The 26680-nt window shown below is 44.0% G+C and overlaps 1 protein-coding gene and 1 pseudogene across 2 annotated transcripts; both read right to left on the reverse strand.

The window, feature by feature from the left end:
* Positions 1–553: 553 nt before the first annotated feature.
* On the reverse strand, positions 554–10275 carry LOC311116671 (annotated as a pseudogene). The gene is made up of 4 exons: positions 9931–10275; positions 9708–9798; positions 1416–1682; positions 554–1106 (listed from the first exon to the last, which is right to left on the reverse strand). The product of its transcript is annotated as an uncharacterized misc_RNA (transcript).
* Positions 10276–11721: 1446 nt separating this feature from the next.
* On the reverse strand, positions 11722–19237 carry LOC311116674 (uncharacterized protein; the record flags this gene model as incomplete). Its single annotated transcript, XM_084191727.1, has 3 exons — positions 18917–19237; positions 12310–12515; positions 11722–12060 (listed from the first exon to the last, which is right to left on the reverse strand). Exons 1-3 carry the CDS (start codon positions 19221–19223, stop codon positions 11722–11724), a joined length of 852 nt encoding a protein of 283 aa, XP_084047853.1. The 5' UTR covers positions 19224–19237.
* Between the last annotated feature and the right edge of the window lie 7443 nt (positions 19238–26680).

A 26680-nucleotide genomic window follows, 5' to 3' on the forward strand; every position in this document is an offset into this window, starting at 1 on the left:
CATGGTGTAACAATACATCATGTAGATGTATATAATGAACAGACTAGGTCTATACTGCTCCTACATGGTGTAACAATACATCATGTAGATGTATATAATGAACATTCATGAGGTAGTTTCCATCCATCTTTAGCTTGAAAACTAGAACACAAATGAAGTCAACGAAACACAATAACTAAATTAAAGAGGTTTCAAGGTTAAAATCAAGAAATACACATTGGATTCATCAATTTAATCATTTACATGTTTTAAATATCCAAATCATATAATGAACATCTGAGGGTTCATTCAGTACTTGTATTCCATCAATCCAAATTAAACTTTTAAAAATTGTAATTTGATTTTAGACATGATCATGTCTCGAGAGGAAAAAACTCAAACAAAAGTAAGCCTATTTCTGAGTAAAATTTCATCTTTTTTACATTTTAGTCATTTTAGCAAATGCTCTTATCCAGAGCCTTACAGTTAGTGAGTCAATACATTTTCATACTGGCCCCCCGTGGGAAAAGATCCCACAACCCTGGCGTTGCAAGCGCCATGCTCTACCAACTGAGCTACAGGGGACAATATCATAAACAATGTGATTTCATTTAAAAATAAATAAATAAGTCAGAACACAGCCTCTCTATTCTGTCATGTGATTTAAGGTCCTCTGTCCAGGAAAGTATGTTAAGATTTCTCTCCAGAGTGTATTCTCTTCTTATGTTTGTTCAGGCTCCCTAACTGGGTAAAACTATTTCCACAATGAGAGCAGTGGTGTGGTTTCTCCCCTGTGTGTGTCCTCTCATGTGATTTTAGGTCCTGTGATCTTGAAAATCTTTTTCCACATTGGGTACATTGGAAAGGCTTTTCTCCTGTGTGTATTCTATTATGGTTGTTCAAGTTCCCTAACTGGATAAAACTCTTTCCACACTGGGAGCAGTTGTAAGGCTTTTCTCCAGAGTGTATTCTCTTATGTTTGTTCAGGCTCCCTAACTGGGTAAAACTCTTTCCACAATGAGAGCAGTGGTGTGGTTTCTCCCCCGTGTGCGTCCTCTCATGTGATTTTAGGTCCTGTGATCTTGAAAATCTCTTTCCACACTGAGAACATTGGAAAGGCTTTTCTCCTGTGTGTTTCATCTCATGTTTTTTTAAGTTCCCTAACTGGGTAAAATCCTTTCCACAGTGAGAGCAGTGGTGTGGTTTCTCCCCCGTGTGCGTCCTCTCATGTGATTTTAGGTGCTCTGATCGTGAAAATCTCTTTCCACACTGTGAACATTGGAAATACTTTTCTCCTGTGTGTATTCCTTTATGCTTTTTCAGGCTTCCTAACTGGGTAAATCTCTTTCCACACTGGGAGCAGTGGTGTGGTTTATCCCCTGTGTGTGTCCTCTCGTGTGATATTAGGTGCTCTGATCGTGAAAATCTCTTTCCACACTGGGAACATTGGAAAGACTTTTCTCCTGTGTGTATTCCTTTATGCTTTTTCAGGTTCCCTAACAGGGTAAAACTCTTTCCACACTGGGAGCAGTAGTGTGGTTTCTCCCCTGTGTGTGTCCTCTCATGCTCTTTTAGCTTCCATAACCACTTAATACTCAAATTACACTGGGAGCAGTGGTGTCGTCTCACTGGTTTGGGCGTCTCTGGGTCTGGTTCCCCTGAAGGACTCTTCCCGCTGTCAGAGTGAGAGTCTGGTCTCTCTCCTGCCAAAGACAGAGTATTTAGTTAAACAGAGAGACATAAATGAAATCTCCTGCTCTTCCTATGAGATTTAATCCAGACTATATCCCTCATTATAAAACCGTAAATGTGGATCCTGGATGCTGTTCCATTTGAATTATCCCTACACATCCACAGCCAGCCAGGTTTTTTCTAAACTAATCTCCACTAGAAAGAATCATCTAGACATTATTACCCCATGCTTCTAGTCTAGCAGTTGGTTTGTAACAGAGGGGATTTATATAACCCTTGCTATCTGCCTCTCCCACCTCTACAACTGAGCCATTTTGTTTGTAAAGAAAAATATGTATACAACTTATTTGCTAAGTTGGCCGTATTGTACATTCCTCCACGTTACTCCTTTTTTAGCTTCAAGACGCTGGAAAATACAAAAAACGAAAAAGTAGATTGTGCTGATTTATTGGCACATTGAACTGTAATTTACAAACTCAGTGGTAAAACAATTCTGCCATCTTTATGTTTGCCATTGGAATCTGTCAATGCTTACCTGGATACATGCTTGCTTTACCATTAAACAATTAAGGAACTGTGTGACAAACCCTTGACATTTTGAGTATAATACATTGAAATGTTTTTTTTTTTTTGGAGACTTCAGAAATATGTTGAAACAGTCCACGTGTTGAATTTCATTTGACATAATTCCCTGAATCTGAATAGTTCCAGAATCTGTATAGTTCCAGAATCTGTATAGTTCCAGAATCTAAATAGTTCCAGAATCTGAATAGTTCCAGAATCTGTATAGTTCCAGAATCTAAATAGTTCCAGAATCTGAATAGTTCCAGAATCGGAATAGTTCCAGAATCTAAATAGTTCCAGAATCTGAATAGTTCCAGAATCGGAATAGTTCCAGAATCTGTATAGTTCCAGAATATGAATAGTTCCAGAATCGGAATAGTTCCAGAATCGGAATAGTTCCAGAATCGGAATAGTTCCAGAATCTAAATAGTTCCAGAATCTGTATAGTTCCAGAATATGAATAGTTCCAGAATATGAATAGTTCCAGAATATGAATAGTTCCAGAATATGAATAGTTCCAGAATCGGAATAGTTCCAGAATATGAATAGTTCCAGAATCGGAATAGTTCCATGCCTGACATTACTGTACATTCCTTTTGTTGTTGTCAGTGCCCTTTTTAATGTTGCACACTTCCTTCTCCTTCTGCATTCCCCCTCATAAACATCCTGCCCCCTTACCTCTTCCCTGTCTACTGGACCCATGTGGAAGAGGTAAGTTACTGTAAAATAGTCCCATGAAATTTGTTAAAACACTTCTAATGAGTTTATATGGTCACTGACAGTGTTTTATAATGGTTTCCCACCATGATATTGTGATATGTACTCCTGTCAGTCATTAACTTTGTATCTGTTGATTTGTGAATGCTGTACATGCTAGCTAGTGGCTGTACGTTTCTCTGCACACGTCGTCATTGGGCTAGCATGGCTATTCATGTCCCCTTTTATTGTTCATTTGTACTGTCACGCCCTGGCTCTGGGGACTCTCGTATGTTGAGCCAGGGTGTGAGTTTCTAGTTTTTGTATTTCTATGTTGGCCAGGGTGGCTCCCAATCAGAGACGGCTGAAGCTCGTTGTCTCTGATTGGGAGCCATACTTAGGTAGCCGTAAGGCATTCGTTTGGTGTGGTTTCTTGTTCCGCCTGTCTACTGTTGCTGTTAGTTTTGCTCCTCTGTGTTGAAGAGGTTTTGGCGTTTGCTTTGTATTTTGTAGTTTACGCCTTGTGTGCGTAATCGCTCGCCTCCGGGCTCGTTTGAGGCTCGTTTTGTATTTTTGTGACTAAAGTCTGTTGGACTAAGCTTCTGTGTCCTGCGCCTGATTCCTGCACCACATCCACATTCAGCAAGCGTGACAGAAGAGACCACCACGACTGGGTCAAGCAGCGTGATGAGGAGAGAGGTTGGACGTGGGAGCAGATGAGCGAGAGTCTGGCGAGAGCCATGGAGGCCGGGTCCACGGGGGAGAGAGACGCCCAGAATTTTTTTAGGGGGGGGGGGGGCTCACGTCGTGGACGACGAGGCAGCGGGAGGCCGCAATAGAGCGGTTAGCAGAGGAGGCCGCCAGGTTACGGGGGCCACTGGTCACCAGGGGGAAGGAGAGTGTTGAGGCTGCTCCCCGCACCAAGCCTGTGGTGCGCGTCGTCAGTCCGGTACAGCCCGTGCCTGTTCCACCGGTGTCTGGTCCGGCACCGGTCAGCTGCACCACTCCAGAACTAGAGCAATCCGCTCCACCAGTATTCAGTCCAGCTCCGGCCAGCAGGGCCAGACCGGACCAGGGGCGCTTTGGGGGGTTAGAGAGGGAGTGGGGGTCATGCCCGGAGCCGGATCCACCGCCGAGGCGGAGTGCCCACCCGGTCCCTCCCCTGTTGTGTTTGGTTGGCGCGGTCGGAGTCCGCGCCTTTGGGGGGGGGGGGGGGGGGTACTGTCACGCCCTGGCTCTGGGGACTCTCGTATGTTGAGCCAGGGTGTGAGTTTCTAGTTTTTGTATTTATATGTTGGCCAGGGTGGCTCCCAATCAGAGACGGCTGAAGCTCGTTGTCTCTGATTGGGAGCCATACTTAGGTAGCCGTAAGGCATTCGTTTGGTGTGGTTTCTTGTTCCTTTTGGTTTGTGTTTGTACCGTAGGACTTCACGTATCGTTTGTTGTTTTGTTCGCTGTGGTGTACTAAATAAAATATGTACGCATCTCACGCTGCGCCTTGGCCAGCATCTTTTCAAGACGATCGTGACATGTACTTTACAGAGGAGTTGGTGCTAGAGTTCTGCATAGGTCTAACAGACCCGGAATTCCTAGATCCGACCCGGGATCCGGGTCCCAAATTCTGACTTTTGTCTTGGATCTGATATAATTGCCACGAGTCTGGGGTATGTGCAATTAAAATGTATTTACCGACTGGACCCCTCCTGATTTATTGGGCTTAGCGTTCCAACTGACTCCGACAGTTGAACTTGAGGTGAGGAAGAGTGTTTCAGGCCTACCAGAGTTACTCCTTTAATCTAACAATATAATGCTTTTAAAAAATATATATATTCTTGATCGAAAATGTAGGAATTAGCCTCCTTCTATACGCCTATATCTGTATAGCAGTAGTAGCCTATCTGAACTGGGCTAATTAGCCTCCTTCTATACGCCTATATCTGTATAGCAGTAGTAGCCTATCTGAACTGTGCTAATTAGCATCATCCTATATGCCTATATCTGTATAGCAGTAGTAGCCTATCTGAACTGTGCTAATTAGCATCATCCTATATGCCTATATCTGTAGAGCAGTAGTAGCCTATCTGAACTGTGCTAATTAGCCTCCTTCTATAGGCCTATATCTGTATAGCAGTAGTAGCCTATCTGAACTGGGCTAATTAGCCTCCTTCTATACGCCTATATCTGTATAGCAGTAGTAGCCTATCTGAACTGGGCTAATTAGCCTCCTTCTATACGCCTATATCTGTATAGCAGTAGTAGCCTATCTGAACTGTGCTAATTAGCATCATCCTATATGCCTATATCTGTATAGCAGTAGTAGCCTATCTGAACTGTGCTAATTAGCATCATCCTATATGCCTATATCTGTATAGCAGTAGTAGCCTATCTGAACTGGGCTAATTAGCCTCCTTCTATACGCCTATATCTGCATAGCAGTAGTAGCCTATCTGAACTGGGCTAATTAGCCTCCTTCTATACGCCTATATCTGCATAGCAGTAGTAGCCTATCTGAACTGGGCTAATTAGCCTCCTTCTATACGCCTATATCTGCATAGCAGTAGTAGCCTATCTGAACTGGGCTAATTAGCCTCCTTCTATACGCCTATATCTGCATAGCAGTAGTAGCCTATCTGAACTGTGCTAATTAGCCTCCTTCTATACACCTATATCTGCATAGCAGTAGTAGCCTATCTGAACTGGGCTAATTAGCCTCCTTCTATAGGCCTATATCTGCATAGCAGTAGTAGCCTATCTGAACTGTGCTAATTAGCCTCCTTCTATACGCCTATATCTGTATAGCAGTAGTAGCCTATCTGAACTGGGCTAATTAGCCTCCTTCTATACGCCTATATCTGTATAGCAGTAGTAGCCTATCTGAACTGTGCTAATTAGCATCATCCTATATGCCTATATCTGTATAGCAGTAGTAGCCTATCTGAACTGTGCTAATTAGCATCATCCTATATGCCTATATCTGTATAGCAGTAGTAGCCTATCTGAACTGGGCTAATTAGCCTCCTTCTATACGCCTATATCTGCATAGCAGTAGTAGCCTATCTGAACTGGGCTAATTAGCCTCCTTCTATACGCCTATATCTGCATAGCAGTAGTAGCCTATCTGAACTGGGCTAATTAGCCTCCTTCTATACGCCTATATCTGCATAGCAGTAGTAGCCTATCTGAACTGGGCTAATTAGCCTCCTTCTATACGCCTATATCTGCATAGCAGTAGTAGCCTATCTGAACTGTGCTAATTAGCCTCCTTCTATACGCCTATATCTGTATAGCAGTAGTAGCCTATCTGAACTGGGCTAATTAGCCTCCTTCTATACGCCTATATCTGTATAGCAGTAGTAGCCTATCTGAACTGTGCTAATTAGCATCATCCTATATGCCTATATCTGTATAGCAGTAGTAGCCTATCTGAACTGTGCTAATTAGCATCATCCTATATGCCTATATCTGTATAGCAGTAGTAGCCTATCTGAACTGGGCTAATTAGCCTCCTTCTATACGCCTATATCTGCATAGCAGTAGTAGCCTATCTGAACTGGGCTAATTAGCCTCCTTCTATACGCCTATATCTGCATAGCAGTAGTAGCCTATCTGAACTGGGCTAATTAGCCTCCTTCTATACGCCTATATCTGCATAGCAGTAGTAGCCTATCTGAACTGGGCTAATTAGCCTCCTTCTATACGCCTATATCTGCATAGCAGTAGTAGCCTATCTGAACTGTGCTAATTAGCCTCCTTCTATACACCTATATCTGCATAGCAGTAGTAGCCTATCTGAACTGGGCTAATTAGCCTCCTATAGGCCTATATCTGTATAGCAGTAGTAGCCTATCTGAACTGTGCTAATTAGCCTCCTTCTATAGGCCTATATCTGTATAGCAGTAGTAGCCTATCTGAACTGGGCTAATTAGCCTCCTTCTATACGCCTATATCTGTATAGCAGTAGTAGCCTATCTGAACTGTGCTAATTAGCCTCCTTCTATAGGCCTATATCTGTATAGCAGTAGTAGCCTATCTGAACTGTGAGGTGGACAATTGTTATTTTAGGAAAGTAAAAAAACGAATAAAACAATAGACTGTAAAGCTTTGAATATGCTACACATCGAAACAACAAATATATATTTTTTTGTAATTTGTTATAGGCCGTTTTTAAAAACACGTAACGGTGGATCATTTGGCAAACATAGTTTATTGATGGAGCTGGCAGCGCCCAGTGGGAGGTTTCCTTCTCTCCCCTCTTTCTACTCTCTGGTCTGAATGGGTCTCTCGGATCCGAACCACCACGGGTCTGTTTGGGTCTGTTTCTCACGTGCCTTTTCGGAACGGTTCTTACTGTCCTCGGGTCCATTCAGAACGGGTCTCTGTTGAATTTTATTTTATTTATGCATATCGGGTCGGAAAGCCACGGATCCATTTCGGAACGGGTCCTACGTTTTGGACCCGTGAATCTCTCTACTTGGGATATTTTTTTTTAATTTATACTTTATGTTTTGGAAAGATTTTATTGTCTTTTTCTGACTACAACGACTTACTTAGATAAAGACAATAGACAACTTAACATTTCCTACATTATTTCTACAAACATTAATGACATCACCTGCTCAGACCCACATGTTCCCACCATATCCACCCATCCTGTCTGTCTCACAATCAGATTTTCTCTCCTTCCTCATCCTTTGAATATCTCCAGTGCTTGTAATATTTTATGCCATATGGCTTCAAATTGAACTATTTTGTTTCTCTCTGTAGTCCACATTTTGTTCAATATCTAGATAATAATGCATTTGATTCATCCACTGTCTTAACGATGGAGGGTCATTTGAATTCCAGTTAAGCAAAAGTTATTTCCAAACGATTGACGAGAAAATTACGGTCTAGCTCATTGGGTGTCTCACCGCACCCCCGTATGCCATGTCTTGAAATATGAAGACAGACGGATGAAAAGTTAATTTATATTGTAAAACTTCTGACAGACAACAATCTAACTCCGCCCATAACTTTTGGACTTTATAGCGCTCCCAGAAGGCATGAATCATGGAGTCACTGTTCGTTTTTCACTTAAGATATGACTCTGTTGTGCTGTAAAATTTGATCCTTGCGACATGGGGCCGTGCATAATCATGCTGAAACATGAGGTGATGGCGGCGGATGAATGACACGACAATGGGCCTCAAGATCTTGTCACGGTATCGCTGTGCATTCAAATTGCCATTGATAAAATGCAATTCCATCAGCAAACCTTCTGCCATCTTCCCGGTACAGTTGAAACCTGGAATTTATCCGTGAACAGCACACTTCTCCAGCGTGCCAGTGGCCAGTGAAGATGAGCTTTTGCGAAGTGAAGTAGGTTACGACGCTGAACTGCAGTCAGGTCAAGACCCTGGTGAGGATGACGAGCACGCAGATGAGCTTCCCTGAGACGGTTTCTGACAGTTTGTGCAGAAATTCTTTGGTTGTGCAAAGCCACAGTTTCATCAGCTGTCCGGGTGGCTGGTCTCAGACGATCCCACAGGTGAAGAAGCTGGATGTGGAGGTCCTGGGCTGGCGTGGTTACGGTTGTATGCGGTTGTGAGGCCGGTTGGATGTACTGCCAAATTCTCTAAAACGACGTTGGAGGTGGTTTATCGTAGAGAAATGAGCATTCAATTTTCTGGCCAAAAAAAAAGAAATACTACCGATTTCGTAGTAGTTCCATTCTGAAGAAAACAATTTTTTTGTTCATTCCGTTCTACTGAACTGACCAGCAAAATAAAGTTATGAACCGGTTCGAACCCCACAAAAATGTGTATATCGTTTCTTTCGGTTACTTTTCAAACCTCTAAAATATACATATTTTTATACATTTAGCTCGACATAAAATGTATTCACCAATCAGTGTGGATAGAGCAGCTTGCTATGGAGCAGGTAAGCTATTTCATCTGTATGGGAAAGTCGTTAAGAGCTAATTGTATTTTGCCGTAACAGCATGGTTTAACCCCAATGAAAGACACACAATGTGCTGCCAGTCACTATGGACAGACCAGTGTAGGCCGCGAGATGCGACTGAAACTTTGCAGGTGGGGAGAGAGCGAGAGAGGATGGAGGAAGCTTGGCTTGAAGCGCTGGGCATCTTGTTATGACATGTATTATCTGAATTAGGCCCACAGAATTATACCTACGGAGGAGCGGCTTCTATGGAGGAACGTTGAAAGTCTTTGGTGGCTTGACGTTGGACCAGAGCTAACGTTAGCTAATTAGCTAACAAGCTTGTGTGTGCAGAGCAGCACTAGAATTAAAAACACGTTTTAGCTTTTAGTAGATAATAAATCCACTGTGAAACGTTTAGCTGTTTCTGTTAAGCCTACATTCTAGGTGAAAAATCTGAGTCTCAGCGCAATTCCGTTACGGTGGAAGTGCCCTCATCTAATCAAGGTATATAAGTGTTTAGTTTTTCATTAAATCACAACAACAACAACAACAAAAGAGTTTCCACTTTGACAGAGTATTTTGTGTAGATCGTTGACAAAAAAATACAATTAGATCCAATTTAACCCCATTTTGTAACACAAAATCCAAGAGGGGGGGTAGACTGTATGTGCCCTGAACAAATATAGACTTGGTCCATTAACGTTTTGTTGGCCGCCCCCCACTCTTTGTAGATTTAACAATTCCTACAGAACAACCTATTAAAGTGTAGACCTTCATTAGAATGGCCCTTTAAAAACCACACATCGGTTCAACAACTGCAGAATTTGTGCCCCTGTTTTTAAGATATTACTCACTGTTGTTAATCAGATCTCCAGTCTCCTCTTCTTCTTCTTCTTCTTCTTCTTCTTCTTCCAATGTGACAGTAATCTCCCCCTCCTCCTTCTTCTTCTTCTTCACTCCAAAAACTGCATCCTCCACTTTCTCGTCTTCCTCTTCTTTCACTGTAACATCATCCTCCTCTTTCACTCTGAACGCGTCTTCCTCTTCTTTCACTGTAACATCCTCCTCCTCTTTCACTCTGAACGCGTCTTCCTCTTCTTTCACTGTAACATCCTCCTCCTCTTTCACTCTGAACGCGTCTTCCTCTTCTTTCACTGTAACATCCTCCTCCTCTTTCACTCTAAAAGCTTCTTCATCTTCGGTCAATTTAACGTCTTTCTCTTCTTCTTTCACGGTAACAGCTTCACCCTCTACTTGTTTTTGTATTGTAACATCCTCCTCTTCCTCCTCCTCTTTCACTAGAGCTTCTTTCTCCGTCCAGCAGACCTCCTCTTCTTTAGCAGGAGGAGAGTAGCTTAGTGAGCTCATGGTTGGGATGTTAGCTAGATAGCTAGTTAGCATTAGTGACTAGGCTACTGCTAATTTACCCAGCCAGCTAGCTGACTAACAACAACGTAAATATTAAATTAAATGGGGGTAACTAGCTAGTAGATACGACAAGTGTGTTTAAAACACAGTGGCTAATATACACCGAAAGCGTTTAAAGAGCTTCAATGTTTTTTTGCTATGAAGGTGGCTGACTAGCTGTTGTTGTTGTTGAAGAAGCGTCCCGTCCACTAGATTATACGTCACACTGGCAGCATCGCCTGGCACACTGCCATCTGCTGGGTGGGGAGGGTAACACAGTAGATTTTACATTTTTACATTTTACATTTTAGTAATTTAGCATACGCTCTTATCCAGAGAGACTTACAGTTAGAGAGTGCATACATTTTATTTTTATTTATCATACTGGCCCCTCGTGGGAATCGAACCCACAACCCTGGCGTTGCAAGCGCCATGCTCTACCAACTGAGCTACAAGGGAAATGTTTATTTTACATCTGCATTTAGGACATCAGTCAAACAAACAGATAATATCCCAATAAGGCAGCTAGGTCCAAACTGCTCCTACATGGTGTACCAGTACTGAGTAGGTCCAAACTGCTCCTACATGGTGTAACAGTACTGAGTAGGTCCAAACTGCTCCTACATGGTGTACCAGTACTGAGTAGGTCCAAACTGCTCCTACATGGTGTAACAGTACTGAGTAGGTCCAACCTGCTCCTACATGGTGTACCAGTACTGAGTAGGTCCAAACTGCTCCTACATGGTGTACCAGTACTGAGTAGGTCCAAACTGCTCCTACATGGTGTACCAGTACTGAGTAGGTCCAAACTGCTCCTACATGGTGTAACAGTACTGAGTAGGTCCAAACTGCTCCTACATGGTGTACCAGTACTGAGTAGGTCCAAACTGCTCCTACATGGTGTACCAGTACTGAGTAGGTCCAAACTGCTCCTACATGGTGTACCAGTACTGAGTAGGTCCAAACTGCTCCTACATGGTGTACCAGTACTGAGTAGGTCCAACCTGCTCCTACATGGTGTAACAGTACTGAGCTGCGTTTAGTATGAAAAAAGTAGTGGAACTTCAGTTCATCAACGATTTTAATTGGCTGATACACATTTTGTGCTGGAGAACCTGTTTACATGTAAAATGGTTGCTTATAGATCCATTATTCATCCAATTAATAATTTCCATTTTAAAATATCCAAATCATATAATGGACATGAAGGGTTTATAGCTGAATTCAATCAATCCCAAATCCATAATTACAAATGTTTTAATTATAATTTGATTTTAGACATGATCATGTCTCCAGAGGAAAAAAACTAAAACAAAAGTAGGCCTATTTTTGAGTAAGATTTCATATAAACAATATGATTTAATGTGGCATAAAACAACAGTCAAACATCAGTCAGAACACAGCCTCTCTATTCTGTCATGTGAATTCAGGTCCTCTGTCTGGGAAAATGTCTTTCCACAATTAGGTTCCCTGACTAAAACTCTTTCCAAACTGTGAGCTTATCCTCCCCTGTGTGTGTATGTTCTCATGCCTTTTCAAGTTCCCAAGCTTGGTAAAAAATTTTCCACACTGGGAACAATGGTAAGGTTTCTCTTTAGAGTGTATTATCTTGTGTATGGTCAGGCTATCTAAATCAGTAAAACTCTTTCCACACTGGGAGCAGTGGTAAGGCTTTTCTCCTGAGTGTGTCCTCTCGTGCTTTTTAAGGTCCAGTGATCTTGAAAATCTCTTTCCACACTGGGAGCAGTGGTAAGGCTTTTCTCCTGTGTGTTTCCTCTCGTGTTCTTTTAGGTTCCCTAACTTGGTAAAATCCTTTACACACAGGGAGCAATGGTAAGGTTTCTCTCCTGTGTGTGTCCTCTCATGCTCCTTCAGATTATCTGACAACCTAAAGTTCTTTCCACAATGGGAACAAGGGTAAGGCTTCTCTCCAGAGTGTATTCTCTTATGTTTGTTCAGGTTCCCTAACTGGGTAAAAGTCTTTCCACATTGAGAGCAGTGGTAAGGCTTTTCTCCTAAGTGCATTCCTTTATGCCTTTTCAGGCTCACTAACTGGGTATAACTTTTTCCACATTGGGAGCATTGGAAGGGCTTTTCTCCTGTGTGTGTTCTCTCATGCTCTTTCAGCTTCCATAACCACTTAAAACTCTTATTACACTGGGAGCAGTGGTGTTGTCTCGCTGGTTTAGACATCGCTGGGTCTGGTTCCCCTGAAGGACTCTTCCCGCTGTCAGGGTGAGAGTCTGGTCTCTCTCCTGCCAAAGACAAACAGAGCATATAGTTAAACAGAGAGACCTGAATGAAACCTCCACAAGATAAAACTGTCTTCCTATGAGGTTTAATCTAGACTAGATCGCTCATTATAAAACAGTACATTTGGATCCCGGATACTGATTGGTTGATCGCCGTTAGTTATTCATGATTATCCCTGGGTTCCATTTGAATTATTCCTACTAGTCGAGGCTCCTCAGAGGAGGACCATCCTCAGTGAATTTCAGAAAAATAAAAAGTGAAATATTTTTTAAAAAGTTATCATTTTTAGATAAAACTATACTAAATATAATCACGTCACCAAATAACTGATTAAAAACACACTGTTTTGCAATGAAGGTTCTCCAGTAGCCTCAGCAGCACTCTGTAGGGTAGCACCATGGTGTAGCCGGAGGACAGCTAGCTGAAGGACAAACAAGAGAGGCTAGGAGGCTGGTGATTCTCACCCCCATCCATGAACTGACATGTTGTCCACCCAATCAAAAGGATCAGAGAATGAATCTAGTACTGAAAGCACAAGGCTACGGCTATCCAACACTGGAACTCTGCCAAGTCAAGGTCAGCTTTTGGTTTTATTAATGTATTGCCACCGGGGCCCACCGGTGTAACTGCCAAACTGTTTGCTGTACACTGTACTGCATGATTGTAGCGGGTTTATTAACGCGTTAGTTCTAGTAGCTAGTTATGTTGACTCTGACGTTACTTTAGCTAATATGGTGACAACAATGTAGGCTGTGTGTAGCAGTTAGCGGTTATGGTATTTGTATTTTGTATTTATTAGGGATCCCCATTAGCTGCTGCCAAGGCAGCAGCTACTCTTCCTGGGGTCCAAACGTATTAAATCACTTACATCACATATAAAACAAAATATAAAACAGTGCATCATATGACATTATTACACAACTACCTACAGTGGGGAAAAAAAGTATTTAGTCAGCCACCAATTGTGCAAGTTCTCCCACTTAAAAAGATGAGAGAGGCCTGTAATTTACAGGTTCCTATTGATGGTAAAACAGGTTCCAATTGATATTGATGGTAAAACAAACTCAAAAAGAAGGGCATTGAAGATGAAACGTGGCTGGGTCTTTCAGCATGACAATGATCCCAAACACACCGCCCGGGCAACGAAGGAGTGGCTTCGTAAGAAGCATTTCAAGGTCCTGGAGTGGCCTAGCCAGTCTCCAGATCTCAACCCCATAGAAAATCTTTGGAGGGAGTTGAAAGTCCATGTTGCCCAGCGACAGCCCCAAAACATCACTGCTCTAGAGGAGATCTGCATGGAGGAATGGGCCAAAATACCAGCAACAGTGTGTGACAACCTTGTGAAGACTTACAGAAAACGTTTGACCTGTGTCATTGCCAACAAAGGGTATATAACAAAGTATTGAGAAACTTTTGTTATTGACCAAATACTTATTTTCCACCATAATTTGCAAATAAATTCATTAAAAATCCTACAATGTGATTTTCTGGATTTTTTTTTCTCATTTTGTCTGTCATAGTTGACGTGTACCTATGATGAAAATCACAGGCCTCTCTCATCTTTTTAAGTGGGAGAACTTGCACAATTGGTGGCTGACTAAATACTTTTTTCCCCCACTGTATAACAAATGTGATTTCTGTTCAACCAAGAAAATATATCTTAGGCCTTTTCTTGGACACACGGAAGCATGTTGAAACAGTCCTTGTAAAGGTGTCTAAAGGAAGTGGCTGATTAGAATATTGGGACGTTGTTTTGAAGCCACTACAGCAACAATGTTGACATTTTGAAACGTGATCTCCGCCCTGCCACAGGTAATGAACGTGACCGGATGAGACAGCAACTTTTTCTGAGCCAGCCTGATGAAAATCAAGCATCAGCACTATTATCAATATCTTATTATATCATACAAAGAAATATCAACAGAAAAACTGGTCAAACAAACAAATACATCTATACTGAACAAAAATATAAATGCAACATGCAACAATTTCAAAAGGTTTTACTGAGTTACAGTTCATATTAAGGAAATCAGTCAATTGAAATAAATAAATTAGGCCCTAATCTATGGATTTCACATGACTGGGAATAGAGATATGCATCTGTTGTAGGGGCGTGGATCAGAAAACCAGTCAGTATCTGGTATGACCACCACTTGCCTCATGCAGCGCGACACATCTCCTTCACATAGAGTTGATCAGGCTGTTGATTGTGGCCTGTGGAAGGTTGTCCCACTCCTCTTCAATGGCTGTGCGAAGTTGCTGAAAATTGGCGGGAACTGGAACACTCTGTCGTACACATCGTTCCAGAGCATTCCAAACATGCTCAATGGGTGACGTGTCTTGTGAGTATGTAGGCCATGGAAGAACTGGGACATTTTCAGCTTCCAGGAAGTGTGTACAGATCATTGCAACATGGGGGCCGTGCATTATCATGTTGAAACATGAGGTGATGGCGGCGGATGAATGGCACGACAATGGGCCTCAGGATCTCGTCACGGTGTTCAAATTGCTATCGATAAAATGCAATTGTGTTTGTTGTCCGTAGCTTATGCCTGCCCATACCATAACCCCACCGCCACCATGGGTCACTCTGTTCACAACGTTGACATCAGCAAATCGCTCGCCCACACAACGCCTACATGTGATCTGCGGTTGTGAGGCCAGTTGGACGTACTGCCAAATTCTCTAAAACGACATTGAAGGTGGCTTATGGTAGAGATATTAACATTAAATTATCTGGCAACAGCTCTGGTGGTCATTCCTGCAGTCAGCATGCCAATTGCACGCTCCCTCAAAACTTGAGACATCTGTGGCATTGTGTTGTGTGACAAAACTGCACATTTTTGAGTGACCTTTTATTGTCCCCAGCACAAGGTGCACCTATGTAATGATCATGCTGTTTAATCAGCTTCTTGATATGCCACACATGTCAGGTGGCTGGATTATCTTGGCAAAGGAGAGATGCTCACTAAAAGGGATTTTTTTTTAAATGTGTGCACCAATTTTTTTTTGCCGCATGTTACATTTATGGAATCTTTTATTTCAGCACATGAAACATGGGACCAACACTTTACATGTTGCGTTCATATTTTCTCACAGATCTGGAGAAGGGTACCAACACATTTTTGCAGCATCGAAGGTCCCCAAAAACACAGTGACCTCCATCATTCTTAAATGGAAGAAGTTTGAACCAAGACTCTTCCTAGATCTGGCTGCCGGAAATTGCCAAACTGAGCAATCGGGGGAGAAGGGCCTCGAGTTACATGTTAAAATATGCTTATTTGGGGGGAATTTAAACCATTTACTTGTGTTACAAAACGTTAATAAAATATGAAGTGTTACTGTTTGACAGTGTCATTTTGTCAACATTGGGAATGTTGGTGCTTTTAGACGATATCATCTGGTATACAGAAAACATGTTGTCAATCTTATTAATCATGTTTGATAAAAGCTCTCAGAAGAAAAATTACTCAACCCATGGATTATTGTGAATAACACTCTAAGAACAGCCTTTAGTCATGTGTTACAATAATCCACGGTGCAATAATCCACAGGTTTTCATGCTTTATTGGTTAAATAACCTGATCAGTTTATTTTAAATACATTTAATCCAGATCAAAATGATCCTTCTTTGTCTTGATTCTGTCCACTTCATCATTTTAAGTCACACACAAGTCGTTTTTTGCTTTTATGTGATGTCAAGCATAGACACAGAGCAAAGCACTACAGAAAGAGATATTCAGATGTTTACAAAGGTAGTGTAGATTTAACAACCTATTAAAGTGTAGAACTTCATTAGAATGGCCCTTTAAAACCACACATCGGTTCAACAACTGCAGAATTTGCGCCCCTGTTTTTAAGATATTACTCACCAGGGGCGGCCTGTTCAATAGGGCGATATGGGCGACGCACTGCCAAACGGGAAAAGGAAGGGATTTTTTTTCTAATCAATTATATCACGGCAACAGTAGTTATCAGTGTTGTAATCTATACGTCTGATCTGCCACAGTGCCACACTGCCACTAAATGTCAAATCAGGCTAAAGTCGTGCTTCAAATGGCTCCCCCCCCTTTTGGGGCGATTTCAGTCAGGTTGAAAATCGCCCAGAAGTCTCTCATAGCCTCTAATGTAAAATCTATTTTTTTCAAATTTCAGAGCCTTCAATACAATCTCTATGGGTGTCTGAGGGCTTGCACTTACGCGCTTTCGTCATACGTAACGTAACGTAACCATGAACGTAACTGAGAAAAGAGCGGATTGTGTCTTTGAAAGAAGTTCCTTTTTGTCGGCGAACCAATGAAGATAAATTGGCAACGAAACAATTAGGACCTCCCAGACCAAATTTAATAATTCAACAGGTTTCTACTAAAGGCGGAAAGTCCTACACCCGAGGATTTTCCAAAAATTGGTACGAACGGAAAAATAACATTGCCACTCAACTTGATGAGGGATACAGGCTAGCTGTCCGCCGCCACAACGATGAGGTTAGTGTTGATAATCACAAGTTTACTGGAGAACTGAGACCAAGTAGAGACTTTGGACAGGGTGGATATGGTATAATAAAGGCAGTTTATTCAGAGGTAAAGATATCTGGAATCGCGTGCACGGACCCGTTCGTCAAACTCTTAGGGAGCTATAAATTAAGCCCCATTACTTACCATATCAGATAAGAGAAATTGCTGCAGCTACATATATTTTACATCCTGGCCCTACATAGTTCAGTATTTGCATCACTTACCAAAATATTACATGTGGTCATATATGCTTGGAAAGTGGAGATGCCATAGAACGTCAAAAAAGTAAACATTGCTGGACACACATTGCCGTTTTGGAGAAGACATCGCGTTTGCTAGCGAAGAGATTTGTTGTGGCAAATGAACTTGGGCTGGGAATTGCCAGGAACCTCACGATAAGATATATGCATCAGCATTGCGAGTCTCATGATTCTATACGTATTGCGATTCGATACTGTGATTTTATTGCGCACCATATGTCTGTTGCAGAGGGATCAGAAAGCCATGAGAACGAGTTTTGATCAGTCATGGAAATAAAAGTGCTGAAAAAAAAATTGGCTCCCAATGTGAAAAGATTGAGAACAAGCTATGAAGGAACAATAATGGTGTTTTGGTGCAGGTACAGCCAACTAGCGCTAAAATATTGCGATATTGTCAATACAGTATATCGTAAAGTATCACTATGTAACTCGATTTCTTTCACCCCAATCCCTCAAATTAACGGTAAATAACTGAATTGTTTGCCCCACATTTAGCTAAGATGATTAGCTAGCCAGCTAAAATGTTTTATTTAGTTAGCAGTCGCATCTACAATAGTTTACTGTCAATAACATGTCTCCAAAAATGACGTGGTGTCTCCAATTGTGTTGACATTTTACAATTGCGATGCGCATCCATGAGTATCCACTTTCTGTAGCTCAGCTGGTAGAGCATGGCGCTTGTAACGCCAAGGTAGTGGGTTCGATCCCCGGGACCACCCATACACAAAAATGTATGCACGCATGACTGTAAGTCGCTTTGGATAAAAGCGTCTGCTAAATGGCATATTATTATTATTATTATTATTATCTGAAGAGAGCCCCGAAACATTGTGTGCAGACATTTTATGCAATAAATGAAGTAGGTTGAATCTAGTAGTTCTGATCTTCTGATTGGTCCTGATGAGTTGGGCGAGGTCCCCTCCAGGCTAGTGTCACTGTTGCATTAGCTCTGAGTCGGGTTCTCTGTCTTCAAATGTTCAGCCTAAGAGAGGGGATTTTTGTGTGTGTGTGTGTGTGTGTGTGTTTAACAGTGATGATGTGTGTGTGTGTGTGTGTGTGTGTGTGTGTTTAACAGTGATGATGTGTGTGTGTGTGTGTTTGTGTGTGTGTGTGTGTGTCCTCAGAGCAAGAACTCGTGAGTTGGAAGAACTGAGAGGCCTATGGCGTGGGTGTTGTCCTTGGCCACCTGCTGACAAGGCTGACAAGATAGGACCCTTTTGTCCATTGTTATTGGATAGGAACAGAACTTATAACCAGCTCCTGACCTAAATAGATCTTAGCACAACATTTTACTCAACATATCATATTCCATATTCACTATAACAAATATATTTACTACGACATTAGCAAGAACCGCCACATCCTCAGCCGGCTAATCCAGTGTGTGAAGTTTTGCGGAGTGTTTGAGTTAGCTTTGCGAGGCAAAGATGAAACTGAGGGCTCCACCAACCCTGGTAAGCCAACACTTTTGAGATCAGTCAATAAATGCTTCTGGTATTGACTTATATGCTGCCCCTGTCTTCATGTTGTTGCTGGACATATCTTTTTTAAAATGTGTGTAGGTCACCTAAATCATCAGAAAAATTGCCCCCCCTGAGAATTTTTTCAGGAGCCGCCACTGTTACTCACTGTTGTTAATCAGATCTCCAGTCTCTTCTTCTTCTTCCTCCAATGTGACAGTAATCTCTCCCAATCCAAAAACTGCCCCCTCCTCTTCTTTCACTCTGAACGTGTCCTCCTCTTCTTTCACTGTAACATCCTCCTCCTCTTTCACTCTGAACGCGTCTTCCTCTTCTTTCACGGTAACAGCTTCACCCTCTACTTGTTTTTGTATTGTAACATCCTCCTCTTCCTCCTCCTCTTTCACTAGAGCTTCTTTCTCCGTCCAGCAGACCTCCTCTTCTTTAGCAGGAGGAGAGTAGCTTAGTGAGCTCATGGTCGGGGATGTTAGCTAGCTAGGCTAGTGCTAACTTAACCAGCCACCTAGCTGACCAATAACAACAACACCGTAAATATGAAATTAAATGGGATAACTAACTAGACGACAGAAGTGGGTTTAAAACACAGTGGCTAATATACACGAAAGCGTCTAAAGAGCTTTATTGGTTGGGCTATTTTGTCTAGCAAGCTACCGAGGTGTCTGACTAACTGTTGCTGCTGTTGAAAGAAGCGTCCCGTCCACTAGATTATACGTCACACTAGCAGCATAGCCTTAAAGTCCCACATCGCCATCTGCTGACTGGAGTGGGTAACGAAGTTGAGTAAAATGTAGATTTTATTTTCAGACAAAAAGTTAAAGGGTAGGAAGCATGTGTTTTTACTCACCAATGTAACAACACAGTGTGGTTAAAGACTTAGGAACTTAGTTGTAGTCACGATCTGGTTACCTATTAAGTTCAAACAGTTATGTTTTTGCGTTATTACATATTTATTAACTTATTTCCAGATATCTTCTAAACTACCCACAATGCACTATTTCTCAACGTCATATGGAGGATCTACTCTGTGCTGCCGAGTTTGTATGCTAGCTCGGAAGCTAGCTCAAGCTAGCAAACGTTAGCCACACCTCATGTTTTTCATGCACTGTGTGGTTGTGTTATCTAGTGTGAACCTGTTACCACAATAGGCTCTGGTGCCTTCTTGCCGTGGGCTCAAAACCAAAGAGAAAATCAAGACCTGGCAGTGACATACTAGACCCTGGCTGTAAATCTAATACTCAGGTGCTTTAAGTCATGCATGAAAGGTCTGGGGTGGTTCCGTGGTTATAAGTTACTGACCTAAAACTCACTAGTTTCTATAACTCTCGTCTTGCTAAAACTCACAAGCTTCTAGAACTCTGGTCTTCCTAAAACTCACTAGCTTCTAGAACTCTGGTCTTCCTAAAACTCACTAGCTTCTAGAACTCTGGTCGTCCTAAAACTCACTAGCTTCTAGAACTCTGGTCTTCCTAAAACTCACTAGCTTCTAGAACTCTGGTCTTCCTAAAACTGACTAGCTTCTAGAACTCTGGTCTTCCTAAAAGTCATTAGCTTCTAGAACTCTGGTCTTCCTAAAACTCACTAGCTTCTAGAACTCTGGTCTTCCTAAAACTCACTAGCTTCTAGAACTCTGGTCTTCCTAAAACTCACTAGCTTCTAGAACTCTGGTCTTCCTAAAACTCACTAGCTTCTAGAACTCTGGTCTTCCTAAAACTCACTAGCTTCTAGAACTCTGGTCTTCCTAAAACTCACTAGCTTCTAGAACTCTGGTCTTCCTAAAACTCACTAGCTTCTAGAACTCTGGTCTTCCTAAAACTCACTAGCTTCTAGAACTCTGGTCTTCCTAAAACTCACTAGCTTCTAGAACTCTGGTCTTCCTAAAACTCACTAGCTTCTAGAACTCTGGTCGTCCTAAAACTCACTAGCTTCTAAAACTCACTAGCTTCTAGAACTCTGGTCTTCCTAAAACTCATTAGCTTCTAGAACTCTCGTCTTCCTAAAACACATTAGCTTCTAGAACTCTCGTCTCCTTGGAACGAGCCCAAACAAAACTCATCTCCAATACAGAAAAATGTGCAGTCAAAATAAATTGTGATCCATGACAACGCACTGGCTAAATGCAAAACACAAATCCTTTTGACTGCCCACCCTTGAGACAATCAGCAACCAAGTTGTCCTTACCACGGACATGTCTGATTTCAAGAGGAAACTCCTGCAATATCCATAGTAACTTTCCACCTCACTGCGGAGCTTCTCTCTCTTTTCAGGGTTCACTCGATAGGCATGTTGTTGGATCGGGGCCGAGTCCCCAATGTCATACTCTAGTACATTTGGGTTGGCACATCTGAGAATGAACCCTGATATTCTACAAGCAGGGCAACAATGTCAATATAATAGTAGCAAAAAATTGTCAGTTGGTTGCATAAATTATAATTACTAGATGTTACATGAAATGTAAATATTATGGAATATCAAAACAGAATGTACACCCCTTTGTTAATATGTATTGGCAATAATTCACTTAATGGTGAGGCATTGAATAATTAAAAATGTATATTTTGTCAGGCTGGATGTTTGAAATATGAGTAGGTGATTTGAGTCATGCTTCTTCAGTAGTGGAATAAAGACAAGTAGCACTTGAATGTTGTAAAGAAATACTGGAGTGATGTAAGATTGTTAATAAAACTGATTATAGACCAATTTATTATACTAGGTCCATGTTTATAGGCTGCAAGTACGTTGAAATTAAGTTATTGTCAAGTCGTTGAAAAAACGACCTGAAAATACATATTTTCAACTAAAACCGAATGTAAACTCAGCAACAAAAAAAAGTCCTCTCACTGTCAACTGCGTTTATTTTCAGCAAACTTAACATGTGTAAATATTTGTATGAACATAACAAGATTCAACAACTGAGACATAAACTGAACAAGTTCCACACACAAATAATGTGTCCCTGGGGGGGGGGGGGTCCATATCAAAAGTAACAGTCAGTATCTGGTGTGGCCACCAGCTGCATTAAGTACTGCAGTGCATCTCCTCCTCATGGACTGCACCAGATTTGCCAGTTCTTGCTGTGAGATGTTACCCCACTCTTCCACCAAGGCACATACAAGTTCCCGGACATTTCTGGGGGGAATTGCCCTAGCCCTCACCCTCCGATCCAACAGGTCCCAGACGTGCTCAATGGGATTGAGATCCGGGTTCTTCACTGGCCATGACAGAACACTGACATTCCTGTCTTGCAGGAAATCACGCACAGAATGAGCAGTATGGCTGGTGGCATTGTCATGTCAGGATGAGCCTGCAGGAAGGGTACCACATGAGGGAGGATGCCTCCTTGCAGCATGCATAAGGCACGTTCACGCAGATGAGCAGGGACCCTGGGCATATTTCTTTTGGTGTTTTCCAGAGTCAATAGAAAGGCCTCTTTTGTGTCCTAAGTTTTCATAACTGTGACCTTAATTGCCTACCATCTGTAAGTCTTAACAACCGTTCCACAGGTGTATGTTCATTAATTATTTATGGTTCATTGAACAAGCATGGGAAACAGTGTTTAAACCCTTTACAATGAAGATCTGTGAAGTTATTTGGATTTTTACAAATTATCTTTGAAAGACAGGGTCCTGAAAAGGGGACGTTTCTTTTTTTGCTGAGTTTATATTGGACATCAGGCATAGTCTTCTTTTCAATGTCTTTTCAATGACATTTTGCTACGTGGGAAACCTCAATGTCAAAACACAGTTTTAACATGTCCAAATCAATAACCAATTGTCAGGTGTTGAGTGTGGATGCGGTGAGGAATCAAGCGCAGGAAACACGGGCGTTCGTCAACAGACTTTAGTAACCAAAAAAGCAGCACCAAACAGGCGAACAGCCAACCCAACCGGGAAGCAAAGTACAAAATTACGCACAACACACACAGTGCGTAAAAATGAATAAAGCGCACACAGTGCGGACTCTCGGGAAAACAACAAACACGAGAGTATACAACAGAGCAACAGCTTGACAATGAACAATCACACATAACACCTGACCCAACACACGATAACTAAATAGGAAACAAAATCAGACACTAACAAGGGACAGCTGTACAACTAGACAAAACCAAACAAACATGAAACATCGAACGGTGGTAGCTAGTACTCCGGGGACGACGACCGCCGAAGCCTGCCCGAACAAGGAGAAGGAGCAGCCTCGGCCGAAACCGTGACAGTACCCCCCCCTTGACGCGCGGCTCCAGCCGTGCGCCGATCCCGGCCTCGGGGACGACCAGGACGACGCGGAGCAGGGCGCGTAGGATGACCCCGATGGAACTCGGTCAGCAGGGACAGGTCTAATATGTCCCTCCTCGGCACCCAGCACCGCTCCTCCGGGCCGTACCCCTCCCACTCCACGAGATATTGGAGACCCGCCATCCGGCGTCTCGAATCAAGGATGGACCTCACAGTGTACGCCGGAGCCCCCTCGATGTCCAACGGGGGCGGAGGAATCTCCTCTATCTCATAATCCTGGAGTGGACCAGCTACCACCGGCCTGAGGAGAGACACATGAAACGAGGGGTTAATATTCCTGTAATCAATAGGCAGTTCTAACCTGTAACACACCTCGTTCAACCTCCTCAGGACTTTAAATGGCCCCACAAACCGCCGACCCAGCTTCCGGCAGGGCAGGCGGAGGGGCAGGTTTCTGGTCGAGAGCCAGACTCGATCTCCAGGTGCGTACACAGGCCCCTCACTGCGGTGGAGATCGGCGCTCGTCTTATGCCGACGGATGGCCCGCTGCAGATGAACGTGGGCAGCGTTCCACGTCTCCTCCGAGCGCCGCACCCACTCATCCACCGCAGGGGCCTCGATCTGGCTCTCGTGCCAAGGTGCCAGAACCGGCTGGTACCCTAACACACACTGGAAAGGGGTTAGTTGGGTGGAGGAGTGGCGGAGAGAGTTCTGCGCCATCTCGGCCCACGGAACGTATCTCGCCCACTCCTCCGGCCGGCCCTGGCAATAAGACCTCAGAAACCTCCCCACATCCTGGTTGACACGTTCAACCTGCCCATTACTCTCCGGGTGGTAACCCGAGGTAAGGCTCACCGAAACCCCCAACCGTTCCATAAACGCTCTCCACACTCTGGAGGTGAACTGGGGGCCTCGATCAGACACTATATCCTCGGGTACCCCGTAATGCCGGAAGACATGGGTAAACAGAGCCTCAGCGGTCTGTAGGGCAGTAGGTAGACCCGGCATGGGTAGGAGACGACAGGCCTTCGAGAACCGATCCACAACGACCAGGATGGTAGTATTCCCCTGTGAGAGGGGAAGGTCTGTAACAAAATCCACCGAGAGGTGGGACCAGGGTCGTTGTGGAACGGGCAGGGGTTGTAGCTTACCCCTGGGCAAATGTCTGGGCGCCTTACACTGGGCACACACCGAACAGGAGGAGACATAAATCCTCACATCCCTGGCTAACGTTGGCCACCAGTACTTAGTGCTAAGGCAGTGAACTGTCCGGCCGATACCTGGATGTCCAGAGGAGGGGGACGTATGAGCCCAATAAATGAGGCGATCGTGTACCTCGAGCGGAACGTACGTCCGACCCACAGGACACTGGGGAGGACTTGGGTCGGTGCGTAACGCTCGCTCGATCTCGGCATCAACCTCCCATACCACCGGTGCAACCAGACACGACTTCGGTAGTATGGGAGTGGGCTCAACGGACCTCTCCTCCGTGTCATATCGCCGAGACAGGGCATCTGCCTTCCCGTTCTGGGACCCAGGGATGTAAGTGATTTTAAACACAAACCGGGCTAGAAACATAGTCCAGCGGGCCTGGCGAGGATTCAGTCTCCTAGCTGTCCGGATGTATTCCAGGTTACTGTGGTCAGTTAGAATGAGGAAAGGGTGTTGAGCCCCCTCAAGCCAATGCCTCCACACCTTTAGGGCCTGTACCACGGCTAACAGCTCCCTGTCCCCTACGTCATAATTCCGCTCCGCCGGACTGAGCTTCTTAGAATAAAAAGCACAGGGGCGGAGTTTAGGTGGTGTGCCAGACCGTTGGGAGAGAACGGCCCCAATACCAGCCTCGGACGCGTCTACCTCTACCTGGAAAGGCAAAGCGGGATCCGGATGCGCCAACACCGGCGCCGAGGTAAACAGGTCCTTCAGTTTCCCAAAAGCCCTGTCCGCCTCAGCTGACCACTGCAAGCGCACCGGACCCCCCTTCAACAGAGACGTAATGGGAGCTGCCACCTGTCCAAAACCCCGGATAAACCTCCGGTAATAATTCGCAAAACCCAAGAACTGTTGCACCTCTTTCACAGTGGTTGGGGTTTGCCAATTACGCACAGCTGACACCCGGTCAACCTCCATCTTCACCCCTGACGCAGACAATTGATAACCCAAAAAGGAGACCGACTTCTGAAAGAACAGACATTTCTCTGCCTTGACATATAGGTCATGCTCCAACAGCCTCCTCAACACTCGGCGCACCAGGGCTACATGCTCAGCTCGGGTAGAACTGTACACCAGAATATCGTCTATGTACACGACTACTCCCTGCCCCTGCATGTCCCGGAAAATCTCATCTACAAAGGATTGGAAGACTGAGGGAGCATTCATTAACCCATATGGCATGACGAGATACTCGTAATGACCGGAGGTCGTGCTAAATGCTGTCTTCCATTCATCGCCCTCTCTAATGCGCACCAAGTTATATGCGCTCCTAAGATCCAATTTTGTGAAGAACTGAGCACCGTGTAATGACTCCGTCATAGTCGCAATCAGAGGAAGTGGATAGCTGTACTTCACTGTAATCTGATTGAGACCGCGGTAATCAATACACGGGCGCAGACCTCCATCTTTTTTCTTCACAAAAAAGAAGCTTGAGGAAGCGGGTGAAGTGGAGGCCCGTATGTATCCCTGTCTCAGAGACTCGGCGATGTAAGTTTCCATTGCCTTCCTCTCCTCTTGGGACAAGGGATACACATGGCTCCGCGGGAGAGCTGCTCCTGACTGGAGATCTATCGCACAATCCCCCTGTCTATGAGGCGGCAGCTGCGCTGCCCTAGTCTTACTGAACACCAGTTTCAAATCCTCATACTCAGGGGGAATCTGCAGTGCTGGCATTAGATTCGGACTCTCCACCGAGGTCGCCCCTATGGAAACACCCAGACACAGCCCCACACACTGAGCAGACCACCCTGTAAGAGCTTTCTCTCGCCACGAAATAGTAGGGTCATGGGTAATCAACCAGGGAAGCCCCAGCACCACCGGATACGCAGGAGAGTCAATCAGATAGAGCTGAATCGTCTCCTCATGACCCCCCTGCGTCACCATCTTAAGAGGCGCTGTGACCTCCCTAATCAACCCAGATCCTAACGGACGGCTATCTAGGGCATGTACAGGGAAAGGAATCCCTAACTTTACACAGAACTGGCGATCTACAAAATTCCCAGCTGCGCCTGAATCTACCAGCGCCTTATGCTGGGAACGAGGTGCAACCTGTGGAAAACAAACAGGCAAGGTTAGGTGAACGACAGAAAGCTCTGGGTAAGTAGGGCGCCTACTCACCTGGGAGGACTCCCCAATGCCTGGCCTGACCTCACCTCCACCAGGGGACCTTCCCCAACACCTAGCCGCGGTGTGCCCTCCACGGCCACAGTTGGTGCAGGGAACGGCCCCCCTCGGGTTCCTACTCCTCCGTTCCCTAGCGCCAGCACCTCCGAGCTCCATAGGGCTCGGCTCGGAGGCGCTGGAAGGTGGAATGGGCAACCCCCCCCCGGGACGTCCACGGGTAGCGAGCAGGGTGTCCAGCCGAATGGCCATGTCGACCAGTTGGTCAAACGACAACGTGGTATCACTGCACGCCAACTCTCTCTGGACGTCCTCCCGGAGGCTGCAGCGGAAGTGGTCTATGAGGG

The sequence above is a fragment of the Coregonus lavaretus genome (genome assembly GCF_964263955.1).
Source record: "Coregonus lavaretus genome assembly, contig: HAP1_SCAFFOLD_119, whole genome shotgun sequence".
Lineage (NCBI taxonomy): Eukaryota > Metazoa > Chordata > Actinopteri > Salmoniformes > Salmonidae > Coregonus > Coregonus lavaretus.